At 34.0% G+C, this 18,605-nt stretch overlaps 1 protein-coding gene across 1 annotated transcript; it reads right to left on the bottom strand.

Annotated features, from left to right (window-relative positions):
* Positions 1 to 180: 180 nt before the first annotated feature.
* Positions 181 to 18,521, bottom strand: LOC117787907 (copper-transporting ATPase 1). The gene is made up of 4 exons (XM_034626540.1): positions 16,993 to 18,521; positions 4,848 to 6,094; positions 2,353 to 3,135; positions 181 to 940 (listed from the first exon to the last, which is right to left on the bottom strand). The coding sequence occupies exons 1-4, from the start codon at positions 17,996 to 17,998 to the stop codon at positions 191 to 193; spliced, it is 3,786 nt and encodes a 1,261-aa protein (XP_034482431.1). The 5' UTR covers positions 17,999 to 18,521; the 3' UTR covers positions 181 to 190.
* Positions 18,522 to 18,605: the final 84 nt, after the last annotated feature.

The raw sequence follows: 18,605 nt of genomic DNA, 5'->3' as shown, positions 1-18,605 counted from the left end.
TGTGTGTTGTTTTGTTTATAGCCATATGTACAGTTGTTATAACAATTAAAGATAATAGAATTATTTATAGTTGGTAGCTGTATTTGTTATATTATAATTTTGCATAAATCTAATTAAACAATTCACTGTAAAGAATTTTGGTCGCGTTTTGTTTGAATTTCAATTTTCTTTTGAATTTTCTCCATTTCTTCTAGAGTTTTTGCAGCTCGGTGGTGTCGCCCAGGTAACGGGACTGCAGGATGCGAGGTGTGCGCTCCTGGGAATCCTCCAGAAGTCCTTCCTCGTGCTTGCCATTGCCATTTCCGCTGGAGCTAAAGATGCGGGATATTAACGATGTATTGGAGCGTTTAAAGGTCAAACGTTTGCCATTCAACATGTCCGGCATATCGTCCAATCCGCGATGCAGCGACAACTTGTCCAGCTCCGACTCGGAGCCATTACGGCGTGCTCGTTCCGCCACCAACTGTGCCTCGTATTCCGGCGTACGCAGCGTTTTCGCTGTCGGCTTGCGGTACATTTTCAGCAGCAGCGAGGAGCAGACAACGCTCACCGAACTGGCCGCCATCGCCACCGATGCCATCCAGGGCTGCAGCGTAAAGCCGAACGGTGCAAACAGACCGCTGGCCAACGGAATGCCCAACAAATTGTACATGCTGGCAAATAGGAAATTATAGCGTATGCGACGCACTGTGCAGCGGGAGAGATCCAAACAGGCCACCACATCCAGCAGATCATTCCGCATCAGCACTATATCCGCCGCCTCGGCAGCCACATCCGTGCCAGCGGCAATTGTGATTCCCACATCCGCCTGCGCCAGCGCCGGACTGTCGTTGACTCCGTCTCCCACCATCGCCACCCGGATGCCGCGCTGCTGAATCCGCTGGATCTTGGCCACTTTATGTGAGGGCAACACCTCCGCGTACACTGTGCGAATGCCCACCTGCAAGCGTGGACAAGGAAATTAATTAATTATTAGTAATTCAATTACATTGGTTACAATAATAATAAATACATTTTGTAGTAAACTAAAGTTTCCTCCAATTCAGACTCTACTTATTGAAAACAGGAATAAATCTGACAAAGTTATACATGTTTGAAGTTGACCAAACCTTTGACCCAGCAACATTACAAGTCAAAGTTTACGTAATATTTTACATGATTTTTTACAAGAAAATAAAAGGTATCAGAATCAAGTTTAAAGTGTCGTTTTGTACTAATTAGGATATAAGGAGTTCATTAAAAGTGAAAACTTAAGATTTAAAATTTTGAATTTTCGAAATTTCAAAGGGGGGACCCTTAGCATCGAACCCAAGATTTTGAGAAAAATAATTTATTTTACAAAATCCATTAAATTTGAATGCAGAATCAATTAATAGGCCGAATCATGATCAAAATGACATTCCGTTTGAAAATCGGTTTAGTTTTGACAAAGTTATGAGTGTTTGAAGTTGGTCAGACTTTGAGTCCAGCAACATTATAAGTTAAAATTCTCGTACAATTTTACATGATTTTTAACAAGAAAATGAAAAGTTTCAGAATCAAGTTTAAAGTGTTATTTTATACTAATATCGATATAAGGAGTTGATTAAAAGTGAAAACTTGAGATTTAAAAATTTCAATTTTCAAAATTTCAAATCGAATTCTGGTCGAAAAATATGAAATTTTTTAATTGCACAAAATTTGAATGCAGAATAAATTTAGAGGTCGAATCATGAACAAAATGGCATTCCGTTTGAAAATCGGCTTAGTTTTGACAAAGTTATGAGTGTTTGAAGTTGGTCAAGACTATGACGTAGCAACTTTACGAGTCAAATTTGTTGTCCAATTTAACATGATTTTTTACAAGAAAATGTGAGGGTTCAGAATTAAGTTTATTGTTTTATATTAATTATAATAACAATTTAAGAATTCGACTAGATGTAGAAACTTGAGTTTTCAAATTTTTCATTAAAATCGAAACTAAGCTCTATTTTTGAGCAAAAAAATAAAACTCACGAAATAATCATAGAAATAATCATTAGAGTTTAAAAAATAAAACTCATAAAATAATGATTAGTTTTTGAGTTTTTTACTTTGATTATTACTTGAGTTTTTTTTTTTGTGCAAAAATAAAACCGTAGTTGTTATTTTGACTAGGAATATATATAATATTTTTCCATATTTCTTAAAAAAAGTCAAAATAACAACTTGAGTTTTAGTTTTGATGAAAAAAATAATGATTATTTTGTAATTTAATTTTATAATAAATCAAAAATAATGATAATTATGAGTTTTTTAATGATTATTTCTTGAGTTTTATAATGAAACTTGTAGTGAATCGATAGATTGATGAATCGATAGATTTATGCTCACCTCGCGTGCTATGCTCGCCGCCGTGTGTTTGTTATCGCCGGTGAGAAGGACGACATCGATGCCCATTCGCTTCAGAGTGTAGACGGCGAGATGAGCCTCGGGTTTGACCATGTCAGCGACGGCAAACATGCAGACCAGCTGACCATTGAGGGCACAGAGGACGGCAGTGTGTCCCTTCTGCTCCTCCCGTGTCATGCAGTCGTTGATCTCAAGGGGAACCTCAATTCCATTGCGTTGCATCCACTCGCGATTGCCGATGAGCACATGAATCTCTGGGCCATCAATCAATGGCAACTCTGTGCTCTTCTGTTGTTGCTGCTGCTGCTGCTGCTGCTGATCCTCGAGTGCGCCATCCAAGGCGAGCAGCTGCTGCTCCAGAAACTTGTGCTGCAACTGCAACTGATCAATGCTCGCTCCATTATCGATGGCCACCGCATTGTTGGGCTGATTGCGCCACAGATTCTCATAGTTGATGATCCGCTCCGCATTGCAGGCCTGTCTCAGTGCCTGCTCATAGTTGGAGACACTGGCACGGATGCCACAGCCCGGCACTGCCTGGAAATTGGCACTCTTGCCGAAACTCGTCTGCACATTCAACATCTCCTTGGCAAAGTTCACAATTGCCGAGGCAATCGGATGCTCGCTGTTCTGCTCAGCGGCTCCAATGATGGTCAGTGCTCTGGCCAGGCTGCACACCTGCGGCGGCACAAAGAGCGTCACCCGGCTGGTCATCGGAGTCCCATGTGTGATGGTACCCGTCTTGTCAAACACCACAGTCTTCACCTGCAAAGGAATATGAGAATTAATACAATTAAATGACAATTGATATTTATTTAATTGTTTTTTTATTTACAATTTTAATCTATTTTTATAATACTCTTTGTCCTGACTCACTGACTGATCATTACACAGCCCAAACCATAAGGCCTAGCAGGCTGCAATTTTGACACAACATAACTGAGACAATTTCATCGTGCAACAAATCTATTTATATAAAACTCTTTGTCCTGACTCACTGACTGACTGACTCATAGCCAAATTTTGACCTATCACTTTAATAAGACAATTTCATCGCGCAATATCTTTTTATATAAAATCTATTTATATAAAACTCTTTGTCCTGACTCACTGACTGATCATTACACAGCCCAAGCCATAAGGCCTAGGAGGCTGCAATTTTGACACAACATAACTGAGACTGTCATCGTGCAATAAATCTATTTATATTAAACTCTATGTCCTCACTCACTGACTGATCATTACACAGCCCAATTTTGACCTAACATTCATAAGAAAATTTCATATATAAAATCTATTTATATAAAACTCTTTGTCCTGACCCACTGACTGACTGACTGACTCACAAAATCTATTTATATAAAACTCTCTGTCCTGACCAACTGACTGATCATTACACAGCCCAATTTTGACCTAACATACATAAGAAAATTTCATATATAAAATCTATTTATATAAAACTCTTTGTCCTGACCAAATGACTGACTGACTGACTCACAAAATCTATTTATATTAAACTCTCTGTCCTGACTCACTGACTGATCATTCGCAGCCCAATTTTGACCTAACATACATAAGACAAATTCATCGTGCAATAAATCTATTTATATAAAACTCTCTGTCCTGACTCACTGACTGAATTTTGGCTGACTGTCACTGGCTGTAATTTTGACACAACATAGCTGAGACAATTTTATTAAGCAATAAGACGGCTTTTTAGAAAATTCGACCAGGTGTTCAAATTCGTGGTCAAAGTTCACACATTGAGATATTTGCTTGGTATGAAAAACTTTGTTAGCTTAAGAGCTATCTTAACCAAAATTACAGATTGTAGATGCCTTACTATATTTTACAACCTAATTAAATTTTGAACAAAATCGGGTTACTTTATCATATAGCTGGCATAGGAACAATCGAATGCAAATTATATAATTATAAATTAAAAATATAAGCAATACAATTTTATTTGTGATGTAAAACCAAGCTGTAAGTCAAGTTTAACGTCGAAATAACAAAAATCGAAAGAAATAAAAATCGAGTTGTAGATCAATCGGCAAATAATACATCGATTTAGCATTATTGAATGTTTCCAAAGCAGTTGAATTTGAAAATCAAAAGTAGTAAGAAAATAGACAGTGATGGAAAAAAAATTGAGTTTTCCAATTTAAATGCAAAGTCAAAATAGAGGCCAAATAAAGATAAAATTGATATTCCAAAAGAAAATCGGTTAAGATTTGACAAAGTTATGGCACGGTGAAGTTTTTGAAAAAGTATGAGTGTATATAAAAAAAAATGGAATTTTTTAATTTTGATGGAGAAGGAAATTATAAGTCCAATAATGATAAAATATTTGTAAATTCTTTGCAAAGTTAAGAAGTTTTCGAAAAAGTGTTAAGGGAAGAATATGAAAATTGGAATTGAACAATGATGGAATAAAAAGAAACATTCCAATTTGGAGGCGGAGAGTTGCAACTGACCTTGTGGGCATTTTCCAGGGCAGTGGCGCCCTTGACGAGGAGACCGTTGGTAGCACCCGTGCCGGTGGCGACCATGACGGCGGTGGGCGTGGCCAGACCTAGGGCACAGGGGCAGGCAATGGCCAGGACGCTGAGGGCACACTTGAAGGCATAGCTGATGACAATCGTATTGCGATCCATGTGCATTTTATGCTCCATGGCAACGGGCACCAGATCGGGATTGACAAAGCCAGCAATGATCCAACCAATCAGCGTAATGCTCGAGATGCAGACCACAAAGGGCACAAAGTAGCCGGCAATGCGATCCGCCAGCTGTTGAATGGGTGCCTTGGAGGTCTGTGCCTCCTCCACGAGACGCACAATCTGCGCCAGCGTTGTGTTCTCGCCAGTGTGTGTGGCCTCCACGAGGAGCACACCATTGCGATTGATGGAGCCACCGATGACCACGGCTCCCTTGCGCTTGGCCACCGGCATGGATTCACCGGTGATGAGGGATTCATCACAGCTGGAGTGTCCGTAAAGCACCTTGCCATCCACGGGCACCTTGGCACCCGGTATGACCTTCAAAATGTCACCACGCTGCACATAATCCACGGATATGGTCTTCTCACTGATGATATCAAAGTCCGGGGAGATCTCCACAAGCAGCGCATCCGCAGCCTTGAGAGAGAGCAGTTTTGATAGCGCCTCCGAGGTTTTGCCCTTGGCAATGTGTTCCAGCCAGCGACCCAGCGAAATAAAGATCAACAGCATGGGCGGAGTGTCGAAGAAGGTCAAAGGTGAACTGTTCTGCTCCATTAGCACCGCCGCAATGACCACAGCAACGGAGTAAACATACGAAATGGTCGTCACCATCGAGATGAGCACATCCATGTTTGTGGTGCCATGTTTGATCGCTCGATAGGATTGCACATAGAAGTGATAGCCACCAAAGAACTGCACCGGCGTGGAGAGCAGAAACATTACCAGATTCTCCATGGACAGCCCTGGCACAATGCAGCACATGTTGGCGTGTCCCTTGTCGCTCATCTCGAGCATAAAGTAGATCATGGCCACCATGCAGGGACCGCCGAAGATCAGCGAGACGAGAAACGCATTCCTCCACTTGCGTATCTCCTCCCTGTGCTCCAGATAGTTGTGCGCCATCTTGTCCCGCCCGCTGAGCAGCTTGGCCTGAAATCCAAGCGCCTCGATCGCCTCACAGATGCTACGCGGCCCCGTATCATCGGTTATATATCGGAATTTGCCTAAAAAAAACCAAAAAAAGAGTTAATAACTAGAAAAAAAAAGTTTTAAGATTGAAACAAAATTCTTAAAAGTTAAAATAAAGAAAAAAATCCAAGTTGGTCCTTTGTTTAGATTTTAATCTCCAAATTTATAAAAAAAAATGTTGTTCTATGACAGCTTTCAGTTGTTTCAGTTTTATAAAGTAATCAGTGAGTGAGACAGGACAAAGATTTTTATATTTATATTAAAAAATACATGGAAATATCGAAAACCCGATTTTTGCGAAAGCGATTTTTAGGTACTTTAGCATGATTATTCATTTTGATAATCTATCGAGTTAATCAAATCGATTTTCAGGAAAAATCGATAATTTATTTTTTTTTTTTGTTTGAGAAAACCCGATATTTGCAACTCTTAATTTGCTAATTTAGGTTTAGTCGTTAAGTTTTTAATAAACAACCTACAAAAATGTCAAGGTAAACCTGTTTTAATTTCATTCCGAAAATATTTGGCGTATTAAATTAAAGTTGATTTGGAGAATTTAAGTAAAGAAAGATCATTTCTATAAAAATACAACGTAAAAATAGATTTTTTTGAAATCCTATAAAATAGGAACAACAGGCTGAATATATTTTTTAGTGCTTCAAAATCTTACTGAAATAAAAAATTTGATAGGAATATCTAAACAAGATTTAAATTTATTGAATTATTTTTATTTTTTTTGTATACTTTGAATACTTTGAAAACTACACTTTCCTTAAAGCGCAAATTACAACACCCTGTACAGGGTATAAAAGCGTCTAATAGTTCGCAGTATTTGCTACAGTGGCGTCTATAAAAATAGACATGCCTTCAGCTTAGTACCCACAAATGCCACACAAATGGAAAGCTGCAACAGGCACGTATCGAGTTAAGAGGAATAAGAAACGAGTGAAAGGTCGATCGTACTTGTAGATTATAATAGAAAGAAAGAAAGAAATTGCCGACACTTGCAATCTATAGAAAAAACAAAACGGGTTCCATAAAGAAAGGCAAATACATATCTTTTGTATTTACTCAAAAATTATGAGCCAAATTCAGATTAATCTAATCAGTAGTGCACAACAATAATAGACTTTAAACAAAGACCAACAGATTAAGGCGAGAGGAGACTAGAAATCTAATAAAACTTTAGACTTACAGAAAAAGTACATGATAGTTCTTAAATTTAGAAAATATCATCTGTAAACAGTTTAGAATAAGATACAGTTCGACTACCTGTTAAAACAGAGATTATAATCGTTATCAGTGACATTTCAAAATTGGGCTACAAATGTTTGCAGACTTTGATAGTTAAATATGTTGCTGAATGAGCGAATATTGCATTTAAAACAATAGATTAGATTATCTAAAAATATGCACATATTTTAGAAACACTCAAAAATAAATTAAAATAAAGAAAATATACATAATTTTCTTTTAATGAAAATATATTACGCAAAAAAGTGAGTTAAATATAAATTTGACTATTTTAAATATGAATTTTTATCGACAAAATTTAGCTTATGTTATAATAAAACAAATTTCAAGATCATCAATTAAATAAAGTAAATATATATTAATTTATTGTAATAAAAAAGTACCACAGAAATAATCAGCTATATGTAAACATAAATAATTTTAATTAATTGATTGATGTACAGCCCAAACCGTAAGAACTAGAAAGCTAAAATTTTTACAGAAAAAATTGTGCAAATAGTTTGAAATATATTCAGCAATATTATTTTTGTGAGAATTAATAAATTAATTAGAGAATTAATAAAAAAATTGTAATTGTTAAGAAAAGTTTTTTTTTTTGTAAATTATAGAACCTCATAAAACACACATTATAAATCAAAAGTTTTTAAAGCTATTATAAGCTATAAAAGAGATAAACAAATTTCCATTAGATTGTCCGCTTATATTCACAATAATTAGTGCTAATTTTTAAGATTGTCGATCATCGATTTCATTTCATTAAAGATTAAAACGCTCGACGGGGGGTGTTATTATTCTAATGGCCACGCCTGTGCGCAAGTCATGAAAGTCTTTGCCTCGAACTGTCTGGCAATTGGAATTGGAATTGTGGAATTGGAGCGCATAAGTAAGTATTTAGTATTTAGCTGGCTTTCAGCTATTTTTTTCATTATTTTTCTTTATTTTATTATTGGCATGACGACTGTTAACCGGTTTCATTGCCGGATTCAATTGCAAACTGGAGCTGCTGGTTGCCTCTCTGTCCCCTTTTTACACTAATAAAAAAAAATGTTTTAAAATCAAGATTTTGGTCTTAAAACTAGGAATTTAGGTCTTGAAAATGCGTCAGAAGAATAAAATTAAATTTAGTTGAAAAACACATCTTGATTTGGAGAACATTTCAAATAAGACCATTTTTTAATTAAATGAATACATTTTCTAAAAATTTAAAATTAAAAAAATTAAAGGGGGAAGATTTTTAATTTTATAATTTCTTTCAGAGACCATAAGAGCTAGAGACTTCAAACTTGATAAGTAGATTCCTGGATACCGTATGCAGATCAAGTTTGTTTTTATTTTGGGATCGGACCTTTAAATCATATAGCTGCCATAGGAACGATAGATCGAAAATTAAGTTTTATTATGAAAAACTTCTTGATTTTTTGAGATACCTCGACCAATTTGACACAATATATATCTGAGCTGGTAATTTACATCCTGACTAAATTTGGTTCAAATCGGACAACTATATCATATAGCTGCCATAGAGACGCTCAGTCGAAAATTAAGTTTTAGTATGAAAAAGTTTTTTGTTTTTTGAGATATTTTAACCAAACTGATAGAATATGCATTAAGTTTAGTGGTAGACATCCTGGCCCAATTTGGTTCAGATCGGTTTACTATATCATATAGCTGCCATAGGAACAATCGGTCGAAAATAAGTTTTTAGTACAGAATACCTGGGCACAGGGTATCCTACTGTCGAGCGTGCCCGACTGTAGCCGCCCACTTGTTTTTTTTATTAATATTCTAAGTTTTAGTAAATTAGTCTCAAAATTGCGTTAATATACAAACAAAATATTTAAGATGAATGTTCTTGATTTTAGGTCTTTTTTTCAGTGTATATAAATTTTTAATTTCTCAAGAAAATTGATTAAAATTTTATAGAGTTTTCACAGTCAAAAAGTCTTGAAAAAGCGCTAAGGGAAAAGTATGGATACATTGTTAGAAATGTAAATAATTTTATTTTTCAATTTCCAATTTCATAAAAGACGAAGCGGTCGTTTTTTTCAGTGTACCCGCCGATAGAACTGCATGCAAAAACAAAGTTTGTTAATCACCTGGCCAGCAAAGCAGCAGCTCAAATTACAAATGTACGGCCCAAACGGCTGTTGAACTTGGCCAAGAAGCAGGCACTACCGACAAAGCCCAGAAGCTTTACCATGTTTCGGGATTGACGCCACTGTCTACGTTGTTGTAGTTCCCATTATTGTTGTTGTTGTAACTTATCGATAAGATACGAGAGCATTTTTTTCGTTAGTCGCAATTGTTGTTGCTATTGATGTTATAAGAACGGCATTGTAGACGTTGATTAACATGTTTCCAAAAAAAAAAAAAAAAAAAACTAGGGGCAAAATGTGGTTACCACACCCGTAGTTGAATGACTCGACGAATTTCTCACCTTATCTAGATAGTTAGTACAGTTATTTTCAGCAATTTACATTTATGGATTGGATAAGAAGCAGCACCAAAAAAAAAAATACCCTTACAAATTAATTTGCAAATGTGTGAAGAACACAAAAAATAAATAAAAAAAAAGAATCCCCCGCCTACGACATCAATAAATTGCACTGAATCACAGCAGATAACAACAATTTCATCATCATCGCGGCTGCGCAAATAAAAAGAAAGGAAAAAGAACTAAAGTTAATAAAAGTTGCAGTCATTTCTACACAATAAGTTCAATTGAACAGGTCATCGATCTTAAGTTGTAATTATAAAATATTGAAAAACTTTACGTTTTAGACACAAATTTACCAAGTTTTTATTAAAATAGTTTATGCACCTTGACTGATGAAAAACACATTTCTTAAATCATCATTTTGGTTTCAAAACTAAGAATGTTGGTCTTAAAAATGCGTTGAGTACATAAAATTTATAAACTTAGATACACATCTTGGTTTAAAGAACATTTCAAATGAGACTAAGCTCTTAATAATTGGCTCAGAAATTCCTATTTTTTCAAGTCCACAAATATAAGTAGAAAAAATAATAAGGATTTCAATTTATAATATTTCTATTGTTGTTTTATTTTGATATATAAATTTGTTTCACACTTGGTATTTTTGTATAAATATTCCTTTTAATATGTTTTTCTCTTTTTAATATGTTTTTCCTGGACATATGTGGGATTCGAGCCCCCGCTTCATGTTTTTAAACTAAAGCGGCAACTCTAACCACAGCACCACGGCAACACTATTGATTTTACATGAAAATATACAATATATTTTTATTGATTTTACATGAAAATATATAATATATTTTTGTTGATTTTATATGAAAATATACAATATATTTTTATTTACCAAGATATTTTAAATTTGTATTCTAACATTAAGAACTGCGAATTTCAGTTTAATATTGTAGTAATTCGGTCTTGAAATCGACTTGTTTTAACAAAAAAATATGTTTTTAGGTCTTTTTTTCAGTGTATTTATTTTTAATTTCGCAAGAAAATGTGTTAAAATTTGCGCTAAACCCTAAGGGAAAAATATGGAAGACATTCTAACAAGTAATCTTATTTATATTTTTAATTTCGCAAGAAAATTGGTTAAAATTTAACAGAGTTATCGCAGTCGAAAGCTCTTGAAAAAGCGCTAAGGGAAAAATATGGAAGACATTCTAACAATTAATTATATTTACCAATTTCCAATTTTAAGTGTCATAAAAAACGAAACGGAAACTATTCAATAGAAATGTAAAAAAAAACATTTCCGCAAAATATTAAAATTGGTCGTGTGCAAAAATCAGTTGATTGAAGAGCCAGAGAATTAACATATTATTAGTACAATATTGAATGCTAATTATAATTATCACGAAATCGAAATGCGACGACGACAAACGATTAGTCTATCGATCGATCGATCGATCGATCGTTCGCTCAAGTCAATTCCAATGGCAGATAAACGCAATTTTCTTTGTATGTGAGTGTGTGTTGGTCTTTGTGTGTGTGTGTGTGTGTGTATCTGTGTTTGTTTGCTAGTGTGTACACCCACAAATTCGATTGTTGTTGTTGTTAGTTTTGTTGTTGCTGCTGTTGCATCTTATCGCTTCGCTTCGATTCGTTTTCATTTTTAGAACATTGTGCATTGTTGTATTTAGCTGCTACTGTTGTTTTTCCCATTGTTGTTGTTGTTTTGTTATTGTTGTTGCTTGCCCATTAACAAGTCACTTATCTGATAAGCATCGGCAGTTAAAACATATGTTCCTCTCAACTTCAAACAACTTTGTTCTAGTCAAGCAAGTCACACTAACATTTTTTTTTTTTTTGATATTCTTTCAACTTGTTTTTTGCCCCAAATTGAAACCAAAATTAGCTACAAATTGGCCATGAACAAAAGTTTTTTTTAACGCCCAAAAAACTTTTGTAATTAAACGAAAAATTTACATGATTCGTTGACGAACTTTGATTAAAAGCAGCGACTTTTAAAATGTTTACTTCGATATATTTTTAAATTGAAAAAAATCATTCACTTAAAGTAACTTTGATAAAGTGTGAAATGTACCAAAATCCTTTTTTATGTGTAAACTATGCACGTTTTCAATTCGGTAATTTACTCGATTTAATAATGATGAGCTTTGGGTTAGACTTAAATCAATAAATCATTATTTTCAGCACTAAAAATTAAATTATTAAATTATCTGCAACCAAATAAAACTTGTAAAATAATGATTATGGCGTGAGTTTTATTTTTTGCTTAAAAATATGGATTACATAAAATTTTATAAAGCTTAAAAATAAAACTCAAAATGTAATTTAAAATATTTCTGATAAATTTTAATATAAAACTACTTAGTAAGACAAGAAAAATATATATATAAATCATTGAGTCAATAAAATTTATAGAAAAGTCAAAATTATAACTTGATTGTAATTTTTAAATAATAAAAAAAAAATACTCAGAAAATCATTATTTTATAAGACTTATTTCTCTAAAAACTCCAAAACTTTATTATTTTTAAAGTTGTACACAAATTAAAAGTCATCATTATATTGTATGATATGATATTAAAGCAATAAAAAAAAATTTATTTGAAGCAAATCAAACGATTGGAATGTATGTGGATCTTTTTGGAGACTATAAGTTGCAATTCTGGTGGAATTCATTGCAGTCTGAAGCTGCTATGAAATATGCGACTCCTGTATCATCTATATATTTATTATTATATCATAAGAATTTCATTCAATGTTATGAAAAAGTTGTTTGTTTATTTGTAGCGTATAATATTGTTATTAAGTCTATGAACAGTGCAGTGTTGCCACCCAGAACAACAAACGTGTGGATTTCGTCAATCTCTGACGTAATACAATTTTAATAAATTAGTTATAAGCTTTATTTTAAGAGTTAAAGCTTTGATATTTGGCATACTTCTTTCTTAACATGTAAACTTTGTATTTTGAAACTTTTAGAAAAATTGAACAATAAATATAAGAGATATTTCAATAATTAAAAAAGCAGTGTGTTTAAAATTACATAGGGTAACAGTAAGTCGATCAATCTCTGACTTATGAGCTGGTTGCACGCAAAATGAAAGTGTGAAAGAAACCAGTTTTCTTGTAATGGTTATAGATGTTATTAAAAACTATCCAATACTTTTTTGGGGCAGCAACAAGAACTGAGACAAACCAAAATAGCCTCGACCAACTCAAATTTATTGAGAGCATGATCTTGCATAATAGAGCATGTATCTTTGTATCTTTGCATCTGTATCTGTATCTGTGTATCTAAAGCTTAAGCGGAAATCTGCGACAAACAGCAAAAATCCAAACAAAGTGAAGGTGAATGTAAATGTTGCGCATGCGCAAAAGCAAAAGCAACGAAGCAAAACGCCAAAAGAAACCCAAAAAACATAATAAATTTCAAAAAAAAAAAAAAAGATACATTGAATGGTCGAAAGATACAGGCAGAAAGAAAGAGATAGCAAGCTAGAGAGCTCTTTCACTTTCAGCTTAAAACTTGAGCTGCACTTTGGAAAAATCATTTTGAAGGCATTAGAAAACATTGCATGATCACTTTGATCGTCTGAAAGTCAATTGAAATTGTATCTTTTGCGTCTGTAGCTGTATCTGTATCTGTAGCTCTGTATCCAATCAAAATGCATACAAAACAAAACAAAACAAAACAAAGGCGTCCCTCGATCGGCATTGTGAGCATGCATATAAGTAATTGCACATATGTGAACCCCCATATAAATATATATATATATATATACAAATATATGCATATTCCATTGCTTGGATATATGACTCAAAGTATTCAAGACTTTTAATGACCGATCGCATGCGAAGTGAACTTAAACTAAATGGATAAGTTTCCTCTGTTTACAAACATTTCTATAGATTTCAATTAACACTTTAAGCTTTGAAAAATTATTAAAGTATTTTCTTTGATCGCTTGGATCACTTTTCTCAGATTTTTGAGTTTCTATCTTCAGAATCTAATAATTTTATTAATTTGTTCAGGTTTTTCAAATCTAAGTACTGTAATATTGCATATAGTTTTCAATTATCACTTTAAACTTTGAAAAATTATTAAAGTTTTTTGTTTTGATCGCTTCGATCACTTTTCTCAGATTTTCGAGTTTCTATCTTCAGAATCGAATAATTTTATTCAGGTTCTACAAATTTAAGTTCTATAAATATTGCATATAGATTTCAACTATCACTTTAAACTTTGAAAAATTATTAAAGTTTTTTGTTTTGATCACTTTTCTCAGATTTTCGATATTCTATCTTCAGAATCGAATAATTTTATTAATTTTTTCAGGTTCTACAAATTTAAGTACTATAAATATTGCATATAGATTTAAATTATTACTTTAAACTTTGAAAAATTATTAAAGTTTTTTGTTTTGATCGCTTGGATCACTTTTCTGAGATTTTTGATTTTCTATCTTCAGAATCTAATAATTTTATTAATTTATTCAGTTTCTACAAATTTAAGTACTATAAATATTTTTTCAGTTGAAAGTAGGATTATATAAGTTTTATATAGATCACTTGGATCACTTTTGTCTGTTTTCTGAGTTTCTACCTAGAGAATTAAAACATAACTAATGAGTTTTTAAATTTATCCAACTTTATTCATCACTTAAAATTAGAATTATCCTTAGAAATAAAACTATATAAATAATTTGATTAATTTATTCAGGAACTAAAAAGTTCAGTTTTTCAAGTATCTTTTCAGCTTTTATTCATCAGTTAAAAGTAGGATTATATACAAGTCTGATAGATCACTTGCATATTCTTTTTCGAGTTTTCAGAGTTCCTTACAAATGGAAATAGTTTATTTTAAATTTCTTTAAATTCTATAAATACCTTGCTCAATTTTAATTCACAAACTACAGATTCTTGCAGCTCTACAAATCATTTTTCTGATTTTATACATCAGTTAATAACACTAGGCAACAAGTTTGCACTTTTTCTTCTTTTTTTTTAATATTACAATAGGAATGTATAAATTTCATTGATTACTTGACTTAATTTACCCAGTTTTTCGAAACAAGTCTCTATATTTACAATTGCAACATAAGTAAAAAATATTTATTTGTTTTTGTAATTTATTCAAGTGCTACAAATAAATTAAGCAATATTTATCAATCAGCTAAAAGTCGTTGTATGCAAGTTATATTGAACGATTTCTTTTGCATTCTCGAGGCCCCAGCCATTGTGATTCTGTTGGTATAGTAACCCCGATAACAAGAACAAGTACGAGTACGAGTACGAGTATTTGAGAAATATTTAATCGCCTGCTCTCTATTGTATTGTTATTGTTGTTGTAGTTGTTGTTATTCTCGTTTGTTGCCCCCGCTTCTTATCAAGCATAAAACTAAATATACTATATACACAATACATACTATACTAAATCTTTTGTACAAATAAACCAGACTAAGAGTTTTCACATCTTGAACAAGAAAATGAATTGAAATTTCAATACGGATTGATTGTTTTTCTACGAAGTACGAGTATTTAATTTTTTTGTCAGCTGGAACAACACGTGATGATAACAATATGTAGGGAAAGCAATAAAGCGAGGTGATATATGGATATATATTATGACACAGTGAGCAGACGTGCCTTGTGTCTACATATGGGGTAGGTGCTCGAATTTAAACAATATAAATATTGACTTCTTTTTCATATTTATAAACAATGCAGGAATTCATTATGAAATTGAGAGTACATCGAATTCTACAATAGAAATGACAAAAATTTTACTGTTAATTTTATAGCCTTTCCCAAGCATTAAAATCAACACCAAGATTTAAAGGGGAAACTTTTTTTTTTAAGATAATAATTAAATTTGAATGCAAAATGAATTTAGAAGCCAAATCATGAACAAAATGACATTCCGCTCGGAAATTAGATCAGTTTTGGCAAAGTTATGGAAGTTTGAAGTTGATCAGACTTTGGATCTAGCAACTTTACAAGTCAAAATTTTTGTACAATTTCACATGATTTTTGACAAGAAAATGAAAGGTCACAAAATTAAATTTAAAGTGTTGTTTTATACTAATAATGGTATAAGGAGTTGATTAAGAGTGAAAACTTGAGATTTAAAATTTTCAATTTTCAAAATATCAAAGGGGGGACCCTTAGCATCGAATCCAAGATTCAGAGGGAAATTATTTTTTTTACAAAATCAATTAAATTTGAATGCAGAATGAATTAATAGGCAGAATCATGATCAAAATGACATTCCGTTTCCAAATCGGTTTAGTTTTGATCAAGTTATGAGAGTTTGAAGTTGGTCAGACTGCAAATTTTTGTTCAATTTCACATGATTTTTTACAAGAAAATGAAAGGTCTCAGAATTAATTTTAAAGTGTTGTTTTATACTAATTACGATATAAGGAGTTAATTAAAAGTGAAAACTTGAGATTTGAAATTTTCAATTTTCAAAATATCAAAGGGGGGACCCTTACCACCGAAATCAAGTCCTGGCGAGAGTGACCGAGAAAAATGTAACTTTCAAAATTATTTGCGAATAAAATAAAATTTTAATGCAGAATAAATTTAGAGGCCGAATCATGATTATAATGACATTCTGATTGAAGATCGGTTAGATTTTGATTAAGTTACGACAATTTGAGGTTGTTCGTATATGAAGAAATTCTTTATAATTGAATTTTTTTTAACACTCTGCGATTAACATCTGAGGAATTCGTTTAACTACTTTTTAACACACTTTCTATATTTTACAGGTCATACAAAAGTCGTGGTAATAACAAATAGATTTTTTTTCTGATCTTCTAATCTTTTCTTTGAAATTTAAAGAGTTCCTTCTAGTGCTCCAGTTATTTCTTTTAAATTTCCTTATAATATCCTCATCTCTCGCTGTCTCTGTCTCTCTTCTCTCACTTTCCAAATTTTACAGGGCATACAAAAGTCGTCGTAATTACAAATAATTAGTTTTTCTTATCTTCTTATCTTTTCTTTCAAATTTGAAGAGTTCCTTTTAAGGCTCTAGTAATTTACATACTAGCTTCCACCAACTTAATTTTACAGGGTATATAAAAGTCGTTGTAGTTACAATAAATTTTTTTTTTCCAATTAAAAGAGTTCCCTTCAAGGCTCTAGTAATTTACACACTAGCTTCCACTATCATAATTTTACAGAGTATGTGCTTAGTCGCTCACTCACCTCGTTTGGTCAGCAAAGTAACGGACGCCGCTGTGACGCCGCGCAGCTTGAGGACGTGACTCTCGATCTTGTTGACACAGGAGGCACAGGACATGCCCACAATTTCCAATTGGACTTCGGCCTCGCCGTTGTCGGGCTCATGGATGAGCTCCGTGGGAAAACCGAGTTCCGTTATGGACTTGGCAATGTTTTCGGGAGTGAGTACATTGGGATTATATTTAACCTCGGCCTTGGCAGCGAGTAGAGCCACCAAGATGCTATCCAGTCCATAGATCTTGCGGCAATGCTTCTCAATGGCGGCAACACAGCTGGCACAGGTCATGCCACGTATGTGGAGGAAGCACTTGGACAAAAGCTCCTGCTCAATGGGCAACAGGGTGGCAGCGCCATTGGCAGCGGGTTTGGGAGTGGGAGTGGGAGGAGCAGCAACTGCAACTGCAACTCCAACTGGAGCAGCAACTCCAACTGGATCTCCAGCTGGCACTGTCTCCCTCTCTATCACACTCGCCTCAAAGCCCATGTCATCGATCATTTCCGCAATTCCCGCCGCTGTCAGCTCATCTGGATTATATTGCACCCTTGCCAGTTTCTGCTCCAATTGCACCTCGATCTTATGAATACCCTTACTGTTGCCCACATGACCCTCGATGTTGCGTACACACGACTGACAAGTCATGCCTAAAACACGTATATTCGCTGTGCCGCTGGCGGGGCACAAATCCGCTTGATAACTGCAATCGAAGCCCATGTCATCGATCTGATTGGCAATGCGTGCGGCAGTTGTCTGATTGGGATCGTAGTCAAAGTAGCCTGCATTTTCATCCAATTGGACGCGCACTTGCAGTACTCCAATTTGCTGGGACAAGTTGCTTTCAATGTTGCGTACACACGACTGACAAGTCATGCCCACAATTGACAGACGAACGGACGCAACAGGCGGCATTCTCTCCATATTAGTCAGCTGTTGTTGTTCTTGTTGCTGTTGTGCATTTTGTTCGTCATACATTTTTGTTAAACTTGAATTCGAATTCGAATTGGCATTTGCATTTGCATTTCACTGTTCCAATTGGAACTTACGCGTTGTTTGTTTTATTTAAGTTATCAGCATCGATTCATGTGTGTGTGTGTGTATAGAAAATAAACCTAATCAAAAAGCCAAAATAATTCAGTCTGCCCGTATATATGTATGTATATTATCGTAACTTGGCTAATTGCAACACAATAAATTTTAGTTGTTGTTGTTTAAATTTTTTTTGCTCCTTTCTATTCAACTTGTAACCACTGTGACGCGAACTCGTTGCAAGCAAAACTGTTTGCATGTCAGACACTCATATCCAGTTTTATGACTATTTCACCAGCCGCATGAATTTACTTTTAAATTTTGTCAATTTTTTCGCACGAAACGAATATTATTTATTTTTCTAATTAATGCGCACAGCTGCTGGGAGCGCTCAACATTGCGTGCCGTGTGCCAATTGGAAACTACTGCCGTTGTATCGATGGCAGCCTTTCACTATCGATAGTTGTGCCCCTCTAGTATCGAGCAGAGCTGTGTCGCTTTGCCATTGTTGCCAGCTTAGCTATTTTATAGCTAGCTCTGTCTATTCTCAAAG

Source organism: Drosophila innubila, chromosome X (genome assembly GCF_004354385.1).
Source record: "Drosophila innubila isolate TH190305 chromosome X, UK_Dinn_1.0, whole genome shotgun sequence".
In the NCBI taxonomy this organism is placed as follows: domain Eukaryota; kingdom Metazoa; phylum Arthropoda; class Insecta; order Diptera; family Drosophilidae; genus Drosophila; species Drosophila innubila.
The sequence above is the reverse complement of the archived record's forward strand: the minus strand, read 5'-3'. Positions and strand labels throughout refer to the sequence as shown.

Coding starts and splice junctions, on each gene's coding strand:
- LOC117787907 (XM_034626540.1), bottom strand. CDS start 17,998: ATGTATGACGAACAAAATGCACAACAGCAACAAGAACAACAACAGCTG. Junction 3,136..4,847: donor CCCTGGAAAATGCCCACAAG/GTCAGTTGCAAC, acceptor ATTCCTTTGCAG/GTGAAGACTGTGGTGTTTGA. Junction 941..2,352: donor CGGCGAGCATAGCACGCGAG/GTGAGCATAAAT, acceptor CCACGCTTGCAG/GTGGGCATTCGCACAGTGTA.